A 21870-nucleotide genomic window follows, 5' to 3' on the forward strand; every position below is an offset into this window, starting at 1 on the left:
GGGCTAGCCTGCTACGAAGAAGAATACCGGGCAGCTGCAAGGAAGAAAGCCAGGCCACTGCAAGGAAGAATGACACGCTGCTGCAAAGAACAATGTCACTAGCTCAAGCTAGAGTGTTTTACATGGATCTCTCCCCACGCCACCAGGTCTGACATCCCACATTGGTGATCCTGATGTGATTCCATCCAGTAAGCAGTTGTTCTGGCAGTCCACCAGGAGACTGAAAAGAGAGAGGAAGTCCATGCCAATGATGGGATGTGTGATGTTGGCCATGTTGTGCGAGGATCTTGCTGTAGCAGTGAAACCAGGTGGCTGGCAGCCTGCTAAGTGCTCACAGAGTAGCTGATACAGTGTTCTCCTGATGCAAGTGCAGCTGTGACTGATGCTAGTGTGCCAGACGCCCACACCTTTATACTTTTATCACTGGGTGGTGTGTTAACCAATGGACGTTGGAGCTGCCATGGTTATTGTTGAATGGGTAGCACTTGTGTGGGTGTACAGACAGCCAGGCAGCAAGCTGTAGTGTATAAATAATACCTGCTCTTGCTACACTGTGTGAGTTGTCTGCTTTGCACTGTGGGAAGCTCCCACACACTCACTAAATGTTGGAGTTTGGTGCCGAGTTTCATGCCGGCTTACAATTGGATGCCTATTCTTCAGTGAAGTTGCAAATACTGAACATTGCTAAAAACAATATTATATTGTAGCATCCTGTTGCACTTTTCACTTAGTGTTTTTAATTAATTCTACAGTCTTATGTGCAACAATTTACTGTAACTTAATAAAATCTAGTCACTTTAAAAGTTCTCACAGCATGTAAGATTTGAGGCTTTCACGGCGGTGACTATGAAGAAAGCANAGCATGTTTCAACCAAATTGGTCAACATTAGGTGTTAAAAGTTGTGGGTGAGGAAACTGCTGTCTTTCTGCGTTCATGTTTAGTTGTTGATATATGGTTCCCCTAGTGTGCATGTATGTCTGTAACAAGTGTAATTCTTCTATTAGAATTTATGTTGGCGAAGTTATTTTTGTGCTAGTGTAAAACAGAATGGAAACTAATAAGAAATATAAAAAATTAACTAGTACAAAATGAACATACCATAACAAAAGTAGATAAAGAATAAACTAACAGTTAACCTGACAACAGAAAACTACACACAAAAAGCAGACAATTTCATATAAAAGAATCAATTCATACTACTTAATAATAATCCCATGAAAAACTGTTAAAAAACTATAAAACATACACTGACACAATGTAATATCATACCAAACCAAAACAAATGGAAACACATAAACATGAACCCAAAGGCCCCAATCTCCATGCTACAATAAACCTACACAGGCACAGCATTCAAAGAGGACCTGCAAGCATCAGTAGCTGAACTTGTATACAGCGAGCCCCTAAGAATCACCAGTGAGCTACTGGCTCCATCAGCTGACCCACTGAATCCAGCGCACCTCATCACCCAGCTCCACCAACAAATGACCCACCTCAGACCAGTTCCAGAAACACACCATGCCTCCCTGGCCACATTTGTGCACAGTCACCTCAAGAACGGCACACACATCTTCCTCCATCAAGACACAATGGGCCACTCCTTGGACCCCCCCCTCTTTGAGCGGCCCTTACCAGGACCTGTCATGGAGAGAGAAAACAATGCAACTCCTTGTATGTGGCAGGCCCATCACCGTGTCAACTGACAGGCTCAAACCAGCGTACATGCTGAATGGAACTGACCATGGGATCACCACTTTCAGCCCCATGGTCAACACAACCCCAGCCATGCTGGCCACCACTCGTCACATGAACTACATACTCCAGATGCCACGTTTCCCTGATCACTTCAACATTGTGAGAACCACCCATATTGAATCAAATGTTGCAGCAAGAACGTGCTTCAGACATAACAGTTGTAATCATAGCTAGGAAACATTCACTGCTATGCAACAACTCAATAATAAGGTATACATAGAAGCAGTTCAGTACAACACAACAACAGAACAGCAGAATCAGGTGTTCACTTTACGGTCAGAACAAAATTACTTGAGGAGGATGAATACAGGAACCACCAAAGCCAGAGAGTATCTATCCAGGATAAGCCTACTGTCACGTGTTGGGTAAGCCATGCGACAAATAACTTCACGCTGATCTTGGATCTAGCGAATTTATTGCACACTTTCATCCACACTTACATAGTTCACAATTTCATTGTCCCAATTACTTCTCCTACTGAAGTCACTTCCATGCTTCAACTGTCTGCATTCCATTCACTCGAGGCAACTCAACTCAACAGTCATACTCAATCCTCAATCCTCACTGAATAGTGTTCCTGCTCCTTATATAGGCTTGGCACGGACCACATAGAGAATACATTGCTGCTCGGCAACAGATACCAGGTATTGTTGTCAGGTGTGTCTACATACGCATTGCCTAGCAATAGACGCCCTACGGTTGTGTGACAACACAGCCTAGCGGGGAGGGGTGTTTAACGAGCATTGTTACGCAATGAACTCTCGTTGTGTAGGAACACGCCACACTACCTTCTTCAACACACCTACCTGCAACTTGCAACTTGCAACCTTCAGACTGAAATTTGTCCATACATTCTGCATAACAACAATAAATATTTGTATAAAGTTTTAATACATGGCTGTCCATTCAAACATTGACATATCCCACACACCTATCAGACCACAATCAATTGGAGGAATGTGCCTCCATACGAACTAGCAAAGTATCTAACAAAGACATTACACAATTGCTTACACCTACCCAATGCATACAACATCCAACACTCCATCTGACTACAGACCTACAATCTATAGAAATTAATGAAGATGTGAGAATATGTTCATTCAATATAGAGAATATGTACACTAATACACCAAAATCAGGTCATAAATGTAACAGAAAATAGCCCAAAAATTACAAAAACTAATAAAAAAAATAATATATTTAATGGAACAAAATTACTTCCAATTCAACCAGCAATATTACAAACAAACAGATGGATTAGCAATGGGTGCTCCTACTTCGGCTATATTTGCCCAAGTATACATTCAACATATGGAGCATAAACAACTGTATCCAATCTTAAGGAAACACCAAATAATTGGATAATGTTATTTTCACTTCTACATGGATCAAATGATAAGCAAGAATCAGTGTTCAATCGAATCCTCCTTTATTAACACATTTGATACACAAATATGTGAAAATAACAGGTTATGGGGCCAGGATCGTATTATTGATACGTATAGTAAAAAGTGAAAGTGTTATTTAAAAGTGATCCCTTGGACTGACACCGCCACTAAGACAAAGAGACAAGTTTCATCATGGCCACTCCAAAGCCCTGCGTGAATAGTGATAAGCTGAAAGGACGGGAAAATTATAGAGAACAGTGCTTTGATATTCAGAATGTTCTAGTGATTGAAACTGTGTGGCAGCAGTCAGTGGATATGCTGCAGAAGATACAACTCCCACATCCCTCAAGAAACAAAAGGACGAGAAAGTCAGAGCCATCATTTGTCTGACACTGGAGCCCCAAGTTCCATCTCACATTGTCCAGACAACTACAGCAAAGGAAGCCTGGGACGCGTTGGAAAGAACATTCAAAGATCAGGGTGTCACTAGTTGGATAAGTAATTTAACTGATTTGTGCTCTTTGAAACTTGAGGACTATAAAAGTAGGCAGGAATATGTTAATGCCTTCATGTCAATAAATCTTAAGATTAGTCTCAGTGGGCAAAAAAATAGAAGATGAGCTATTAGCCGCTTTAATGTTAAAGGGTTTAACTAAAGAGTATTATCCCATGCGTATGGCACTTGAAAATTCGGTGACTTTGACTAGTGAGCTCATTAAATCTAAGTTATTGCAAGATAGTGAATTTGGTAAAAATGCAAATTCAGATTCAGCCTTTCCGTCCAGAGATAAGTTTAAATTTACAACACCAAAATGTCAAATTTGTGGTAAGCTAGGCCATATAAACAAAAGTTGGGTTAAAGATAAGGATAAGGGAAACAATAATAATCACAACAATCAACACAACCAAAAATGTAAGGGCAATCAGTCTTCTAAATCAGTTAATAGTACTGATGAAAATAAAGATCTGATCAAATGTATAATGAAAATAAATGGAAAAATAAGACCAGTAAAAAATCCATGTATATGTGGTATCTGCCTATCATGTTAAAATTAAGGATGATACTTGGGTAATAGACTCTGGTGCTTGACACCATATGACCGGAAATAAGACTGTTTTGCAAAATTATAAAACACATAATTCTAAGGAACATGAGATAAGTCTTGCTGATGATAACGTGTTAACCAGTGCAGGTTTTGGTGATGTAAAACTTGTGAATGACAATTTTAGCCATATCTCAGATGTATTGCATGTACCAAAATTGTCTGCAAATTTGTTATCTGTGAACTCAATTGTAAACAAGGGTATGATTGAGTTATTCACCAAAGACTGTTGCAACTTATATGATTCTGATAATTTTCAGGTAACAGGCAAAGTTCTTGATAAGGCATATCCCAAAAATGGGATTTATTGTTTAAATACCGAAGCTGACTTGACCCAATCTGCAAATATTGCAACTAAAGATAATATTAATACCAAAGAGAATAATGAGAAATGTGAGAAATCTTGTACTAATATTATAAAGAATGAACAAGTTGCAGGTACCCAGCAAATTGATGAACAACTGTTGTGGCATAGGCGTTTGAGGCATTTAAATAGGGTTAGCATGCGGTTGCTAAAAAAAGGTTTAGCTAGTGGCATTGAATTTCAAGAACAAGAAGATCAGTTAAAGAAATGTGTTCCATGCCTGGAAGGCAAAATGACAAAGAAGCCTTTCCTACAATCAAAGAACAAACGGTCAAAAAGGATACTTAATCTGTTACATTTAGATCTGGTTGGGCCATTTGAAGTACCCTCTTATGGGAATGCTAAATATTTTTTTACTATTGTGGATGATCATAGTAGAAAAATCTTCATTCATTTCTTGAAACAAAAAGGTGAAACATATGAAGCCTTTAAAGAATTTATGAAAATGGTAGAGACAGAAACTGGATTGACTATAAGAGCTGTTTGTTCCGATAATGGGGGTGAATTTTGCGGCAAATTATCCAATGACATGTTAAAACAAAAGGGAGTTAAAAGGGAATTCTCTGTGCCATATAATCCACAACGAAATGGAACTGCCAAACGAGCTAATCACAGTATTCTGGAAAAAACAAGATGTATGTTGTATGATACCGGCTGCAACAAAAGATTCTGGGCTGAAGCAGCACAAAGAGCCATATATCTTTTGAACAGATCACCTCACAAGAAACTAAAGAACCAATTGCCTGAAGAAATATGGACGGGAGAAAAGACTGATCTCTCCCACATAGCAGTTTTCGGATTTCCAGCTTATGCTCATGTACCACCAGAGAAACACCAAAAATTGGATGCTGTGAGCAATAAATACATTTTTGTGGGATATAGTGAGGATAGTACAGCTTATCAGTTATCAGATCCCCTCAATCCGTCTCAAATAGTTAAGGCAAAAGATGTAGAATTTCTGGAAGAAGAAATTATAAACAAGAAAGAGAGCAAGAAAGGATTTCAGCTTAAAGAAATTCTTCCAGAGTTGTAGAGTTTCTACTTCGACCCACAAGATGAAGCACTGAGTCTTATTCATCATTCGATCCACGTAGAAGTGAAAATAACAGATAATTCAGATATGTAGATGACATTCTCATAATTTACAACCAAAATAAAGCAAATATAGATGAAACACTAACAGAATTCAGTAAACAAAAAACCAGCAAAAAATTTACTATCAAAAATGAACAACACAACTCCATCAATTTCCTGGATCTTGCAATACACTGAAATAGAACAAAACCAGAATTTGCGATATATAGGAAACGTGCACAAACAGATATCATAATACCGAGAAATGGCAAGCACCAACTACTTAATGAAGATAGTGAATACATCATTAAGAGGAGTGAGATAGATGAGTGTATGCACTGGAAGACGGTTGAAATAAATCATGGACTTAAATCAGTGCAACACGACGCTAAAATATAACACACAATAACAAATAAAGCAAAAACTAATTATTATACAAGACATTATATAACAACAAATATAACAAAAACTTAAGCATAAGTCACTCAAAACACCACAAACACAACAAAAATATAGGGCCACAACACCAAACAACAAAATGGGTCATCTGTACATGTGGAAAGGAGACACAGAAAATCAAAACATTTTAAAGAAGCACAAATAAAAATCACATTCTGAACAAAAAACATAATACAAATCCTGGCTGCAGACAGAGAAGTACAAAAAGAAGTGGCACATACCAAATGAGGTGCATGCATTGGCCATTAAAATATACAGGGCAAATGGGCCAAACATTCCAGACCAGATATAAAGAACACACAGGTTATAAGGAATAACAATGGCAACTCTGGTCATTCAAATCATATGAAAGCATAACCAACAACATGAAAGTTATAAAAACAGAGAAAAAAGGAAAATATTTAATACATTGGAAAAATACCATATATATAAAATAAGCAAAGAGGGACTACACATGAATGACACATTGACACTTACAACCCCATATTCAAGGCAATACAAGAACTGAACATCAGACAGTGATGAATAAACATTGTAAGAATAAAAACCAGTCCAACTCAGCAAGCAGTTTAAAACAAGACAAGGAACATAATATGACGGGGTACATAACATCTAAGCATCAATGCAGAAAGACAGCAGTTTCCTCACCCACAGCTTTTAACACCTGATGATGACCAATTTGGTTGAGACATGTCGTGAAAACTTTTAAAGTGACTAGCTTTAATTAAGTTTTATTAAAACTTAATTTATTAAATTGTTGCACATAAGACTGTAAAATTAATTAAAAATTACTAAAAACTTTTCAGGGTATTAAATTCTCTCGCAGAAGCTGGGGATCAAGACAGCTGGGTCCAACACGATGGGATAACAGCTCACTCAACAAGCTCGATAAAATGTTGCAAGTAATTCCCAGTGACTGCATTATTTCTCTTAATGTATGGCCTCAAACATCTCTGGATCTAGAGTCTCTTAACTTTTGTCTTTAATCATTTCTAAGCAATTATATGTATTGAAATACCCTTGACATACATTAGAACAATTGAAAAAGAATACTGAGACACGCATTTCAAAAATTACTCAAACAAATCTTCATCATGTTGCATTGAACATGCAGGAAAGAGTAAATGCATTTATCATTGAAGGTGATGGCAAATTGCCACACTTCCTATATTCATACCTGCAACTTTTGATGCAAATAAAATTGTATCAGCATTGGGTTGTGCAACATTTTAATCTCCCTGTGCATGTACCATTTTTGAGTGGTATCCAAAGATGTAAATAGTATAATACTGTATACTATAGGTCCTTACATCACCTGAAACACCCAAGGAAGAGGAAATTCAGACTGCTCAGAGGCTCAACCTCCTTAAAATTGGATTTCACTACTTTCTTTCTATGTGATACAACACTTCCAGCACTACACACATCAGTTTTCTTAGAAGGGTGAAAATACAATACTTGTTTGCAACAACTTAGGTGTGCACCTAAACACAAGAACTATTTAACCCCTTCAAGTCAGCATGAAGTAAAGATAGGTGCAGCATATAAAATATATACTCTTTTTTCCTGCTTCATGCTGTTTCTGTCTGTGCTATCTGTTTGTAGAATACTGCAGAGCAGAAGAGTTGCACATAATTCTACCACTACAACATTCTTCTGCACTGCAAAAACCACATATTTGTACCAACAAATGAACATTTTCCACTGCAAAGATTTCAATGAAAACCTTTTCACAACTGATGATGAAACGAGTATTAGATTTCTGGCCAAGTAATCTATTGTTAAACCTTTACACTGGCTAGGTACTTTATTTTCACTTGTAGGAGCTGCCGAACCTCCCTGAGTGAATCTGCATGGCTATTATATAGTTTAGTGTCCACTGCCAATCCAAGACCACTTCGTGTCGAGTTACTACAACTATTCTCATTACTATTTTCATGCCCAAGGAGACAAAGTGCTTGGAGGTGAGATGGCAAGTTTTCAGCAAAAATTGGGATGACAGCCAAAGTAGGTGGGATCGATTCCCAATAGTCCAATGCAGAGTCCAGTTCTTCTGCTGCACCCTGAAGTTCTGATACAAGTTTGTTGAACACTTCTATCCTTTTTGACTGTGACTGTTGATTCTAAAAAGGCAGAAATCAGTCACACATAAGTAGGTACAAAATTGTAATGGATCACACAAGGGGATACAGAGCAATCAACTCAACAAAAAAATTACACAAACTTTCTTTCCATAATTTCATTTTATCACATATGTATGCCTTACAGTTAACATAATTCATGGTTAAAGTACTTGCCCCTTCATAGCAGTCCCAATAAAGGAAATGATTAACATAAGTGAATGAATGCATAAGGGGTAGGTGTAGACTGGCCCATGCACCACAACCTTCAATGATGTATTGTGCATAGTAATTAACATACAAGAATTCATTAGATGGAGACAGTAATATGCATTTTCCTCAATTTGATTTTGCTGTGAACAATGACACAAATGCAACCCATAATATGTGGCCATGTGCACCTTTGACAGAAGGGGCCTTAGTATGATCAAGACATTCACTGCCAATGACAGCAGTCAACAGTCATGCAAACACACCCTTCCAACATCAGTAATGGCTCACAAAACATAGTATTCTGAGGAACTGAAACATGCCATAATGATGAACATCATAATCAAAACGTCAAAAGTTACACCTCCTCAGTTTCTTCAAGGGATTTGCTAGGGTTCTTATTCCAGCTATCTTCTTAATTCCATGGCTCTTTTTATCTGTGTTAATATTACCATTCCACATTTACCTGCACGTTAATTTAATTAGTTTCTGATGTAGTCCTTGCAAATTTCCTTCTATGTCAGCTATTATTACTTGAGCAACTGCAAAAAGTAGCATGTTCTAATTTTCTTTAAATTTATGTTCCTTTTACTGCAGTGTAGCACACAATTACATTTTAAACACATGCGCGCGCGCACTACAGTTGAAAAGCAGTAGTTCAGAGCAGATCATAGAGCCTACTTTCCTACTATACAGACTACCACTCCTACAAATTGAATGTTAATGTTACATTTTGATAATGTAAATTTATAGTCCAATAATGAGACATATTTTAGTCCATGTTTCAGAGTACAGATGATTCGTATAAAATTCTTGTCAAATCGGAATTATTTTATTGTTTGCAACTGTAAATTATGTCGCCATCGTGAAACTGAAACCCATATACAGATTTCATGCATTTGCAATTTCATTGTATTGCATTCTAGAAAAGCTACTTAACACCACTTTGGGATCATATATTTAGTGGTGCCAGTGCAGTTTCCACCTCACAAGTCAAACTCTGCCAGTCCGTTATTACCAATTGTAAAAAATTAAACAGCATAAGGCTGGGTTGGCCTCCAGCAGCATATCACACACACCAGTGTTGTAAAGAGCAATATTTTGGTTCAAAATTTGAAAAGGGGACACAAAGGAAAAGCATGCTGATCTCATAAACCTACATTCTTTCCTTAATGAAAGGAAAACAGATGAACATCTGTCATGGTAGTCTACTTAGCTGCATTGCTCACAGGTTTAAACTGGCATTTAAATGACCTAAACTATATGTTAAGGTAATACAGTAGCAGTAACACAATCTATTAAAAGTTTGTATGCAACAAATTGTAGAAATAGATTATAAAAATGTTCACAACATTCTATTCAGAACTGAAATTAGGTACTCACATGCTGGTTGTTGCAATTTTTCTTTTTCTTCTTATTCTTCCTGACTAATGGAGCTTTCAAAGGCTTCACTAGACTATGGCCGACACCACACAATATGGCAGCTAAACTAAGCATCTGCGTACACAGCACAATTCAGTAAGGTATAATACAATTTTAGATAGGAACCAATATTTTGGAGAAAACTACTGCCTTCTCCATCTCGTACCCCAAAGGTGGAGGCAGCAGGTTCCTCTGAAACAATGATAAATATCTACCAAACAACATGGCATCACATCCCAACAAACAGTGACACAATTTTACTTTCCCAAGTTACCAAAAAAATACTGTTAGAAAGTCAATGTAAAATAATTTAAAATTACCCTTTTCTTAGCAAACTGTCATTCATAAAGTGAAAAGTGGAAGACATGAGTGAGGGTCTAATGAAGGTTCTATACTGGAATTTGCCTGGAGAGACTGAGGAAAATTATGGAAGACTTTTGTCAGGGTTGTCAGTGTCCTGGCCAACGTTCAAGCTGAACACCTCCCAAATACAAGTCTAGAGGAACACCTCTTGACCAACCTGTTTGATGAATTACAGTTTATTAACAATAAATCTGAATAGTACATATCCTTATTTGTTAGTTTTCTTTATAAACAATCATTAAGTTGTAAACCATTTGTGTAATTTTTATTTTTAGGTTTATATGCTTCTACTGTATCTGACCTACCCTCTACATTCAAGCTGCTTCCTTTATCTCACACACACACTCAGGTGAGAGACAACAGTTACTGCTGTCATTCATACTGATATTCATTACAGCAATCCATGAGCTACATTATTCCAGTCTTAACAATAATATTTCTTAACCATAATCTTGTGGTCTGAACACCAGACCTGACAATTGTGTAAATGCTGCATGAGCAATATAATCATATACAACACGATCTGCTTTCTTGCTTAATTGCTTGACTCTTCAAACCAGAAGATGGAGGTAGAATGTTCCTCCAAAACACTGGCAAACTTCTACCAGATTACACAGTGCCACATCTCAGAAGACAGTGCTCTTCAAAATGTAATACCCTCTTGATATAATGGGCTGCAATCCTATTCAAATCTATGCGTAGTAATGACCTACAATTATGTTAAACCTATATGTAGTATGCTTATCAACAACAACACAGGTAGTCTCCCTGTAGCATGCTAAAAATGTCATGAAGTTTAACTATACCCTAAAATGACTTCAAGACACCAACTGCATGATAAGTAGTAGAGGGTAAATTGGGTGATGCTTACCTGAATCAAAATCTAAAATCAGGTTCCAGGTGCACGATAAATTCTAGTGGTGGCAAAGAAAAAATCTTAGTCAAAAATCACAATTTTAGAGGAAAAATGCCTTGTAGCCCAGTAAAAGTCAACAGATGTTTTGAAGGTACATGTCACTTAGATTTTCAGGGTCAAAGAGTAGGCCAAGCAAGAAACCAGCATGAAGCAGGCAGCAAGCAGGCAATTTCATACAGTTTCTTGCTTGAATTATATTACTTCTGCAGCTGGTACAGGAAAACAAACAAGAAAATATACTTGTCTCTCATAAGTTGAGCAATGATGACCAAGCAAGTTAGTTCAAGTGGTAATGCTCTCAACTTGTATTCAGGAGATGCCCAGTTCAAATCTGACCCAGGGCACCATCTATTCTGATACTTCTGTGGTTTTTCTCTTCAGGAAAATTCTGGAATGGTGCCTCAAATTGGGCCATGAATGTTTTCTTCCACATCCTTTCAAGTTCGTTATTCACCACTAACTGATACTATGTAGTTTGAGCTAGTGACAGCATCTCTAAATAAATCATAAACAAACAGAAGTTCAGAAATGTAAATAATGTTGTGTATTTGCTCTATGCAGGAACTGTTGAGCCACAGAGGCCTCAGGGCATGCACACAACAGGAGAGTTTCAGATTGTATCGGCACGTTGCTAAGCAACAGCTCTGTGAACACTTGGATTGTGCAACAGTAAGGAGGGGTCACGTGAGCTCTGCATTTCCACAAGTGACATTATATACACCCCACCTAGCCCATTGCTATGCCACGCTTGGTAAATGCCCTTCCACGCTAGGCTGTAATGTCATGCAATAGTGGAGCGAGATGCATTTTCCGTTTGTCCAATTGAGAGTTTATAGGAGAAATGGAATTCCTAAGAGTTGGATTTGGAGCTAGTTATTTTACGAGAGAAGCATGCGAATGGAGTACAGAAGAACACAGGAGGTCGGCCAGTGAGGATCTAAAGTGTGATTAGAAATTTTATATGTCATAATCAGAGATAGTGAGTGATAGCTGAGAAGTAAGCCAGTGAAGACTTATTGTGTGACTTCAAGACACTACATGTCTTATAGTGCAGCAAGATTAGGAGTATGTAATTCAGTGAGACTTGTAGAGCTCCTGTGTTATAAATACGTGAAAACTACAGCAGATAGACTGAGAAGATTAGTGTGTATGGAGTGTAAGTTGTGTAAATCAGTAAGTGTTAAAATTAATTGTAGTTACAACATGTAGGTTGTTAATAAAACCAATTAACAATCCAAATTGCATCTCGGTCACCTAAATATATTACAATAATATTTACCCCACAATGAACAAAGTCTCACCTCAATTATGTTTACTACATACTCCAATAATATTCTTCTCCCAGCCAGCTGATCTGCACCTTCTGAACCATGGACTTTAATCATTTCACTGGCTTTGTGGACTGCAGCAGTGACCATCTCTGCTGCTGTACAGGCCATTTTGGTCAACGAATTGTCTTCGTTGTCTTGCATAAGCAATTTGATAAGGCCGAACAATTCCAGAAGTACACAGCAAGAAGGTGAGGCCAAGTAACCATGAAGACGAGATGGTAATGGTGCTCCAATTACATTCTGCAAAGGTACAGAAGTGGATAATGAAGCATGTCGTCCAACAAGACGCTTCATAAAAATTCAATCCTGCAATGTAACCATAATAATTAAAGAGCTGCAACATAACACTCACATCTGAGAGTAGTCCATTTCTTTATTTTGTTACAAATGGAAAAGGCCCTTGAAATACAACGTGGAATCATTTCTTTCGTAACTTCATCCTTCCCCAACTTTCCTCCTTTCCTTTACCCATTTCACAACTTTGTCTCATTCCCTCCTATCTCCATCAGAACAGTTAAGTTAATCTTCATCCTCCAGGTGGCACAGTTTCAAACAGAAAGCTACCCTCTGTACAATTCTGTGAAAACTAATAATTGTGAAGATGACATAACATACACAATGAGTCAGATAACACACATACATAGTCATAAACCGTCTCCTGGTGTTCAGATTCTACAACACTGCATAAGGATTCTTCAACACCAGTGAGCTGGTATATGTCAGATCACATGGTTATAAGATATAGCAGTTTTGTTTCAAATAATTATTTTATTCAATTTATTCTGTGGTAGCAGTAAATGTTTTATTGGCATAGTATCTTGTTCATCTGTCACATACATGGGTGATAAGAACAGACAACTAACTTTTTTTTTATTGCTAGTGGGGTGGGACTAAGTCCCTTATACTGTGGCCACTTCCAGCCTATTGTACCAGCCCCAGATGATAGGTGAGGGTGATTGTGGAGCAACTGGTGGAATGACGATTGGCAGGGGAACCGAAGTACTCAGAGAAAAAACCTGCCCCAGCGCCACTTTGTCCACCACAAATCCCACTTGACGAGACCTGGGATCGAACCCGGGCCACCGCGGTGGGAAGCCAGCAACTAACCTCTTGAGCTATGGCACGGCCCTACAACTAACATTACACTTATAGTGGTAATGGAAAAGGAAGCCACTGGAATTTGAAAAATATTACAAAACATTCATAGCCAGAGATTATAGGCTTTTGTGTTGTTTTGGCAATTTTAAGTTGCATGAGAAAATATTACATAAAGCCATCCAACAATTTCAAAAACCAATCAAATTTGGAAAAGAACACAGAACTCTACCTCTTGTAACACAGTTGAATGCAGTAAAATCTTATTTAGTGTTCAGCCTAAACACCCAAAAAACTGGGCTTACAGCACCAAACTCTAGCATTTCAATGGATTGGGCAACGAGTAAAGATATTAATTGTGATTACACTATTCAATGAACATTTGCAAACTGATTTCCATTACAGAAAAAATACTGGAATGTATGAATAAAGTTAAAGGTAAGTATATTTTAAATGTGACCACACACTCTGAACATTAATGGGTCCTCTCCCATCCTCCATACAGAATATGTCCAATTATATTAGTGTCAGTCCTTGTACACAACCTCATAAGCAAACGTTCTCTTTTCTTCAACTTGCAGTACATCACATATTCTTGACTATTTTTGGTGTAATATGGTGTAATGGTGGAATAAAATTTCAACCCATCCTTTAAGGAAGTTTAGTAAGGGCTCTGTCAGCTAGAAGAGCTAATGCAGGTGAGAATACTAAAATTAAATCAAGGCATAATATTAATACAAATGTGTATCTCTAACCTGTGGGACTTGAGCAGGGGGAATCGCTGTAAGACTATTGTACAGATTGAGCAGTTCTTCTGATACTCTGACAAATGTTTCGAAACGAGACACATCTATTCCATCCTCCTTAACCTCGCCATTGATGACCGGACCTTCACTGTTTGGATGATGGTGCTGATGTTGTGGCTTGGGATCTAGTGAATTGCTTTCACTAGCACAAGCAATGTTCACAGCTGCTGCCAAACACCGTAGTGTCAAATTCCGGATACGCAAGAATGACATATCATCCAAGAAAGTCTGACGTTCAATTTCCTTTGACACTTGTCTGTCAATATAATTAGACACAAGTTTATGTAGTACCAAACATATAATTATGAACATCAAGTCCAATAACAATATACAGCTAGTTTTTGTGACCACTTATTAGGAGTATAGTTTCACTGCACAAAAATCACACTGCATTATTTAGATATGAACTGAGTTGCAAAGACAAAATTATAATAAACTGATATGCGCAGATATTAAATATTGAACTGCACTGACATTTACATTGTAGTAATACTTCTTAACAAGGAGGAAACTCACATATCATCCTTTCAAAGAACTGTCAAACCATTTTGGTTTTTGCTTCTATCAGGCAATTACAGTTTTCAATTAATTCAATATATCACACACAACACATATATTTCCCAATTTCTATATTCAACAATTACCATAATCACCCAATGACATCCAAAACATGAATTATCCATGTATTTTGATTATTCATGCACCTTCTCCTTTTTATTATAAAGAATAATTGGAAGTATACTGTACTAACAAAACAAAAACCCAGTACTCATGGTCCTACTAACAAACTTGGTTTACTATTTCTGCCATAATTATACAAATTACATACGGTTCTTCTTCTACCTCACTGTACTCGTATTACTCTCTCTGGCCTGTTCACACTCAAAATTAATTTTGACTTATGTTATTTTTGATGTGAAGTTGTTATTATTTGACATGTCCAATTGTAATTCTCTACAGCTATCTTACTTACTTACTCATGGAGCTGAGCCCTTCTGGAGGAGCCGCCAATTCTGCAGCTACTCAAGAATTTCCCAGCATTTTATGGAACCCGAAGGTTCATTACCATGTTCACAAGAGCCTCCACTGGTCCCTATCCTGAGCCAGATTTATCCAATCAATGCCATCCCATCCTATCTCTCTGAGATCCATTTTAATAATGCCCACCCATCCATGCCTTGGTCTTCCCAGTGGTCTCTTTCCTTCTGGCTTTCCAACCAATATCCTATACATATAGGATATACATATACTCAGGAATATATACTTTGCCAAACTGCAATCGTTGGTAAGTTATGGGTTGATTTTTTGGGGAGGAGAAAATGAAAGTATTAAAGTCTTTAAAATACAAAAAAGGATGCTTCGTTTCATGAAAGGTGTAAATAACAGAGTGTCATGCAGACCTTTATTTAAAGAATTGAAGATTTTAACTATTACGTCCTTGTACATCATAGAGGTGTTGTGTTATTTTAAGAGATATAATATATACACTACGAGAAATACTGATTTATACGAGTATAATACTAGGAGGAAAGATGATCTTCATGTACAACAATGTAACACATCAGTTTTTAAGAAAAGTGTTATTAATGTGGGCATTAAATTATATAATATACTTCCTTTGGAAGTTAAAAAGTCAAAGGGATGTAATGAATTTAAACATAAATTAAAATTATTTTTATTTGATCGTCCTTTCTATACATTGAATGAGTTTCTTCAACAGGGACATGAGGAAGCATAGCAAGGTTTTTTTNAGAGCATAAGTTATGAAGCTCCTCATTATGCAGTTTTCTCCAACCTCCTGTCACTTCATCACTCTTTGGTCCAAATATTCTCAACACCGTTCTGAAACACCCTCAGTCTATGTTCCTCCCTTAATGTCAGAGACCAAGTTTCACACCCATACAGAACCACAAGCAAAATTATAGTTCTGTATATTCTAATTTTTAGGTTTTTGGACAGCAGAAGAGAAGACAAAAAGTTCTGGACCGAATGGGAGCAAGCATTACCCAAGTTCAATCTCCTCTTAATTTCCTCCTGAATTCTCTACAGCTATGGATGAAATAAATAATAATAAAAGAAATAATAATTCTGAAATTATGAATCTTACACACAGCTGGTAGGAATCCTTGGACAAGCGATCAGCCCATCAGAAAGTCATTACCTACCCAGAACACAAACAGAGAATAAATGCAGACATCCATGCCTTGAGTGGTATTCAAAAACCTCGATCTCAGTGTTTCAATGGTTGAAGGCTTTTTGTGCCTTAGAGACCATGCAGCCACTATGTACAGTTTCATTAGCATATTTCCAAAATTAATGTGTTTCATTTTTATTCTGCCATGTTATTACTGTTTTTATTCATCCTATCATATTAATAAAATTCTATTCTGCACACTAACCTTAAGTGAGGATCCCATGACATGATCACATGAACATCCCGGTTATCCTGAAGGTTATCCCAATCCACTTTATCCTTCTCGGGTGTCACATCCATCCCTTCAATGTACTGTCACAAAAAAGTAAACACGTAAATAAGGCATGTGTGACAATGACTTTCCAGATTCAGACAAGATTAAAATGAGGATTTGGAAAAATTTTGAGAATTTTGATAAGAACAAGAATTTTCTCTAATTGACACATTTTTTCACTCTAATAATTTATAAAAATAGCCACTTTCACACTGTGCAACTGTATTTACCTCAACGGAGATGATTCCAGATGTAAGACAACCTTGTACTACAAAACATGAACACATGAAATTAACAGAACTAGTTCCCTTCTTCAGGTCACCAGCTATGTTTAAGGTCTATCTCCATACAAAATTTCACATAATTCTAACTATTCATTATTTATCACTATCAAATGAAATGCCAAAGAAAACAGTCATGTGGTTGTTATACTTTTATCTTCCACTCTATAAAAAAAATTACATCAACAAATGCTGCAAGATTTTTTAATCTCTCATCACTCATCATTTCATAATATTAAATGTATTTAGATTACTGAATTTATCCAAATACTTTGGAATAAAATGTGCACCTCATACACACCGTTCAGATGATTGGATTTATTGGCACCTTGGTTACTCTCTCTCTTAATCACACTTAAATTACAGCGCAATTGCTGACGCATGCACACACACTAGTCCTCTCCTGGTAATGGATCTCAATACAGAAACTATAACAGTCTCCCTAAATCACACACTCCCAATCCCACTGCACCATAGCACACATCTTAAAATCAGACGAAAAGTCTTCATATGATGAACTTCCCGTGGCTGTCACTTAAAACTCTCTCACTGTTACTTAAACACTGAAATCTGTTCTGTCTCTGTCGCTATGTAGCATCCACAAAGACCACACACACAAAACAGCTTCTGTGATGAGTGTTTACTGCGATGTTGTATAGCAACGGTCGCAGCACGGGCTCCATAGATTGCCAGTCATGTGATAGCCATCTCACCAACCCACTGGTGCACTAACTGTTGTCTAGCAACAAACTATAAACATTCATCCTCTTGTTGTGGGCATTTACATGACTGAAGGTTGTTTACAGGTTGTTGCTTAGAAATACTCTGGCCATTCATGCTACAATAGTATTAAATAACTAAAGAAAACATTTACGTTAATTTCCAAACTGATGACAACATTATTTAAGAAATGCTTAATTATATGTCACATTTGTTGAATTGCATTAGCATGGATCTAAATTTTACAGTTTCAGTCCTAACCTATCTAAACATACTCAGCAACTCGAGCACTTACCTTAATAGTATCCGAGAAGTTTTTACTTGTAAGCAGCTCAAAGAGCATTCTTTCAATAGTAATAAGTGCATAATGCAGCGAGTTGTTCAGTCTTTCTCGAAACTCTACAAATTCTTCAATTTTCAAAAAGGAACCAAATTTATAAGAGAACGTTAGGTGATCTACACTCTGAAAAGAGACAAAAATCAAGAAACAACCCTATACAAAGAACTCTGATATTAAAATATGGAAATATTTTGCAGATAATAACAGTACTACTGGGTCTATAGTGTGACAGTTAAACATCTGGTATTATCCTTCCACAAATTACTTTGTGGACAAACAGTTTGGTAAGTGAGCTTCACTTGGAAACCTAACTTTGCAGATATGGGATTCAAAAACAAATGTAAAAAAAAATAAATGATACAAACTCCGTCCTAAGTGCAAACAATATATATTNTAAAAAATGGTTAACGTATCAATTAAAAAACACAAGATTTATTTTAGAAAATATAACTTGCTTTCATTACATCCAGCAAGCCATTAAAAATCATGGCTATAAATTTCACATTAACAATTCAATGAAACATAAACCACACATACACAAGCACATACACCCACACACACTCACATATGTATGCACACATGCATATACACCAACAACAAACATATAAATGCATGCGCAGTTACAAATACACAAATATGCATACCCATGAACGTGTGCACATGCATGTTCATGCATACACACAAACAACAAACATATAAATGCATGCGCAGTTACAAATACACAAATATGCATACCCATGAACATGTGTGCACATGCATGTTCATGCATGCACACAACAACAGAGTTGCAGCAGTACAGTTTGTGGGAGAAGGGTGATCATTAAAACAGTAGTTTGAAGGTAAATGGACTGACCAGAAAAGTCAAAATCCTGGTTGTTACATCAGTGAATATGGTGCCTTTGGATTATTACTTATGGGGGTATACGAAAATCTTTGTTTATGAAATGAAACTGCAAATGGTAACACAGCTAATAGGCCACATCTCTGACGCTGTGTCACAGATCAGAAATGTTGCCACGCCATGCACAGCAACTAGTCCTCTTTCACACACAGCTAGAACATTCTTAAGATAAGGTGGATGCCAATGAGTATTTACTGTAACAAGTTATTCAATAACAATAACTTCAAAAAAGCAAACTTGATTTTCTGCTGACTTCCATTAACAACTTCAAACTACTGTAGTACTGAAATTAAGCAAAATGATTACTCTTTCGTTTAAACTTCTAATGACTATCCCTGAACACAGGTGTACTATCGACCTTACATCCTGGAACATTCCATGCATGAAACACGATAGAAAGTGCCATCCTGGCTATGACACCAACCATTCTCATGGTCTTCATCAGGAACTCCAAGCAAACTCCTGGATAGTATGTTAAAATTATGCCACAACCACTTCCTTTCATAATCTTTCCAATTCACTACTCACTATCATTTTACACTAAATAGCCTAACTTACTGATACCATTGATAAGTAAACCAGGGTGCACAAAGAAAAGGAATGCTCCTGTACTATGTTGTGTCTGCCAGCTGGAAGGTATAACAAGCTATCTCATGCTTTTAGTCTCTCACAAAAGTATGAAAGACTCAGATGCACTGCTACATGTGAATGACTATCATAAAGCAAAGTTTAAAAGAGTGTGGAATCCACATAAAGTACTGCAAGTCCGTCTGGATCTGTACGATAAAACAGCATAAAAAATGTCTACTTTAAAGTTATACATCTAATTTGCCTCTACTGTCTCCATCATAAATACATGCATGTCTGTGAATGAAAGGGTCTATCAATAGCCCTGACATACAAAAAACCAGTGCTTGACAGAAAAAAAGAGTACAACTACTAGCTGATGTCCAGCTACAATTTATATTGGAACTCACATCTTTGTAGTTGCCAGTAAAAAATTTGAGTGTTGCTTCATAGAGTGCTGAAGTCACTGCAAACTGGCCAGTAACAAAAACATGGTTACAGTGGTAATAACCAAGGGAATCCAGTTGCATGTGTTTCACATCCAAGAGTTCATAGATTTGATGAGCTGCACCACCAGCTCCTGTACAAACAGAATAAAACCAGTCAGCAAATGTGCACAACACTTTACAAAGTTGGTATTTACTCATTAACACTTTAGTGCAGGATCACTTCAACTGCTTGTGGTGGCAGACATGTTTTTATCCAAAATTAAAAAGGGCAGGAAGCCTATTTATGTTGCAAAAGAGATTTGATGTAGTTTGTATTCAAATGATGGGAAAATTTATATCACAGACTTCCACCCACTCTCGGATATAAATTCTGTACATATAATTAAAAAAATCAGACACATGAGAATGGACAGAACAAATTGTAAATTGTGTATATATGTCCACCTGTATCAGATTAAGAATACTACATAGCGTATAAAGCACATTCCTCCAGATGAGATATTTACTAGGGATATCATTTGCTATGTAATTTAGTATCGATATCAGATACATTCATACTGATATTGAATTGTTTATGAGTTTTAAGTATTTTTAACTATTCAAATATATAATCAAATTCAATTAGGATTATATACTGCCTCCATTTGTATTACAAATTGTCATACTTACACATAAATTACAATGGCAATTGTACTTGTAATTAAAATCACTTAGACCAGCAAGCCTTACACTATGCATATGCATAAAAATGGAGTTCTCCACAACCTAGAAGCCATGATTGGGATTAAAATCAGGGGGCATCACTGCAACTCATATGCAATGTGTTAAGTAAACAAAACAAACATTTTCACCTCTTCTATAAGTAACAAATCAGTACACTTCTAACCTAATATAGCGTAGAATCGCAGTAACAACAGCTTGACATGAAAGTTTGATGGACTGATGGTAAGTGCATATTCAAGGACTAGGATGGCATCATAAATATGCTGACTGCTCCCTGTCTCTACCCATACATCATAAAGGACGTGTGCAGCCAAGAGCGCATATGGGTCATTACACCTGCACACAGAAATACATGTGTAAGTCTTCTGATAATGCTTTATATCATTTCAACATACAGGATAAGAATAATTTTCCACTGCATGGGAGATCAAAAATATTACAAATAAATAAACAATCACACACAGACAACATGGCTGTAAATATCTGAATATAAGGGAAAATGGGAATGCAAAAGCATAATATTTACAAGCTGCACACTAAATAAACAAAAGTATTAATGAACTGAAGAAGCAGAGATGCACTCTATGAGACCAGCAGTAGGCTACTCTATACTAAATAAGAAATTCTGGGAAGAACTAATTGCCTACTTTACTTTGATATAACATGCACTGCACAGAAAATGACATGCCCAAACAATTCTATTGTTGCATGTGTATTCACTGCTGTAGGAAAATGTTTACCAAATATGCTGCCTAGCAACAATGGAGGCATACATACACAGATACAGAACAAGGTGATCTGAGAAGCCTACTTTTAATTTTTGTAATAAGCGAAGTAAGCTAAAAAAACATTTGGACTTGTCTATGGATACACAATAATATAGAGGGCATTGCCCAGCAATGGCAGTAATGTGTCTACTGCCGCTGTCTAGCAATGGCTATCTCCCTTGTATTTTGCCTGTTACAGACAGGGTTCTCTCTTCAATCCATTGCTCTGCTCACATTCTTTTGG

At 36.9% G+C, this 21870-nt stretch overlaps 1 protein-coding gene across 2 annotated transcripts in view; it reads right to left on the reverse strand.

The window, feature by feature from the left end:
• Positions 1-866: 866 nt before the first annotated feature.
• LOC111870212 (N-alpha-acetyltransferase 25, NatB auxiliary subunit) overlaps positions 867-21870 on the reverse strand; it is a 35589-nt gene continuing 14585 nt past the window's right edge. Inside the window, exons 9-17 of one of the 2 annotated variants that reach the window (XR_004513621.1) lie at positions 21023-21195; positions 20098-20267; positions 18175-18342; positions 16810-16916; positions 14360-14666; positions 12480-12749; positions 9861-9974; positions 7325-8270; positions 867-1639 (exon numbers count right to left, since the gene is read on the reverse strand). Coding sequence is in view for 1 of the 2 variants with exons in the window: in XM_023862315.2 (XP_023718083.1) it covers positions 7929-8270; positions 9861-9974; positions 12480-12749; positions 14360-14666; positions 16810-16916; positions 18175-18342; positions 20098-20267; positions 21023-21195 (1651 nt within the window). In the remaining variant the exon portion in view is untranslated. Of the gene's footprint in view, positions 1640-6913; positions 8271-9860; positions 9975-12479; positions 12750-14359; positions 14667-16809; positions 16917-18174; positions 18343-20097; positions 20268-21022; positions 21196-21870 lie in introns of those variants that run through there. The other variant, XM_023862315.2, reaches the window with a different exon arrangement.

Source organism: Cryptotermes secundus, unplaced genomic scaffold (assembly GCF_002891405.2).
Source record: "Cryptotermes secundus unplaced genomic scaffold, Csec_1.0 scaffold1314, whole genome shotgun sequence".
NCBI lineage: Eukaryota > Metazoa > Arthropoda > Insecta > Blattodea > Kalotermitidae > Cryptotermes > Cryptotermes secundus.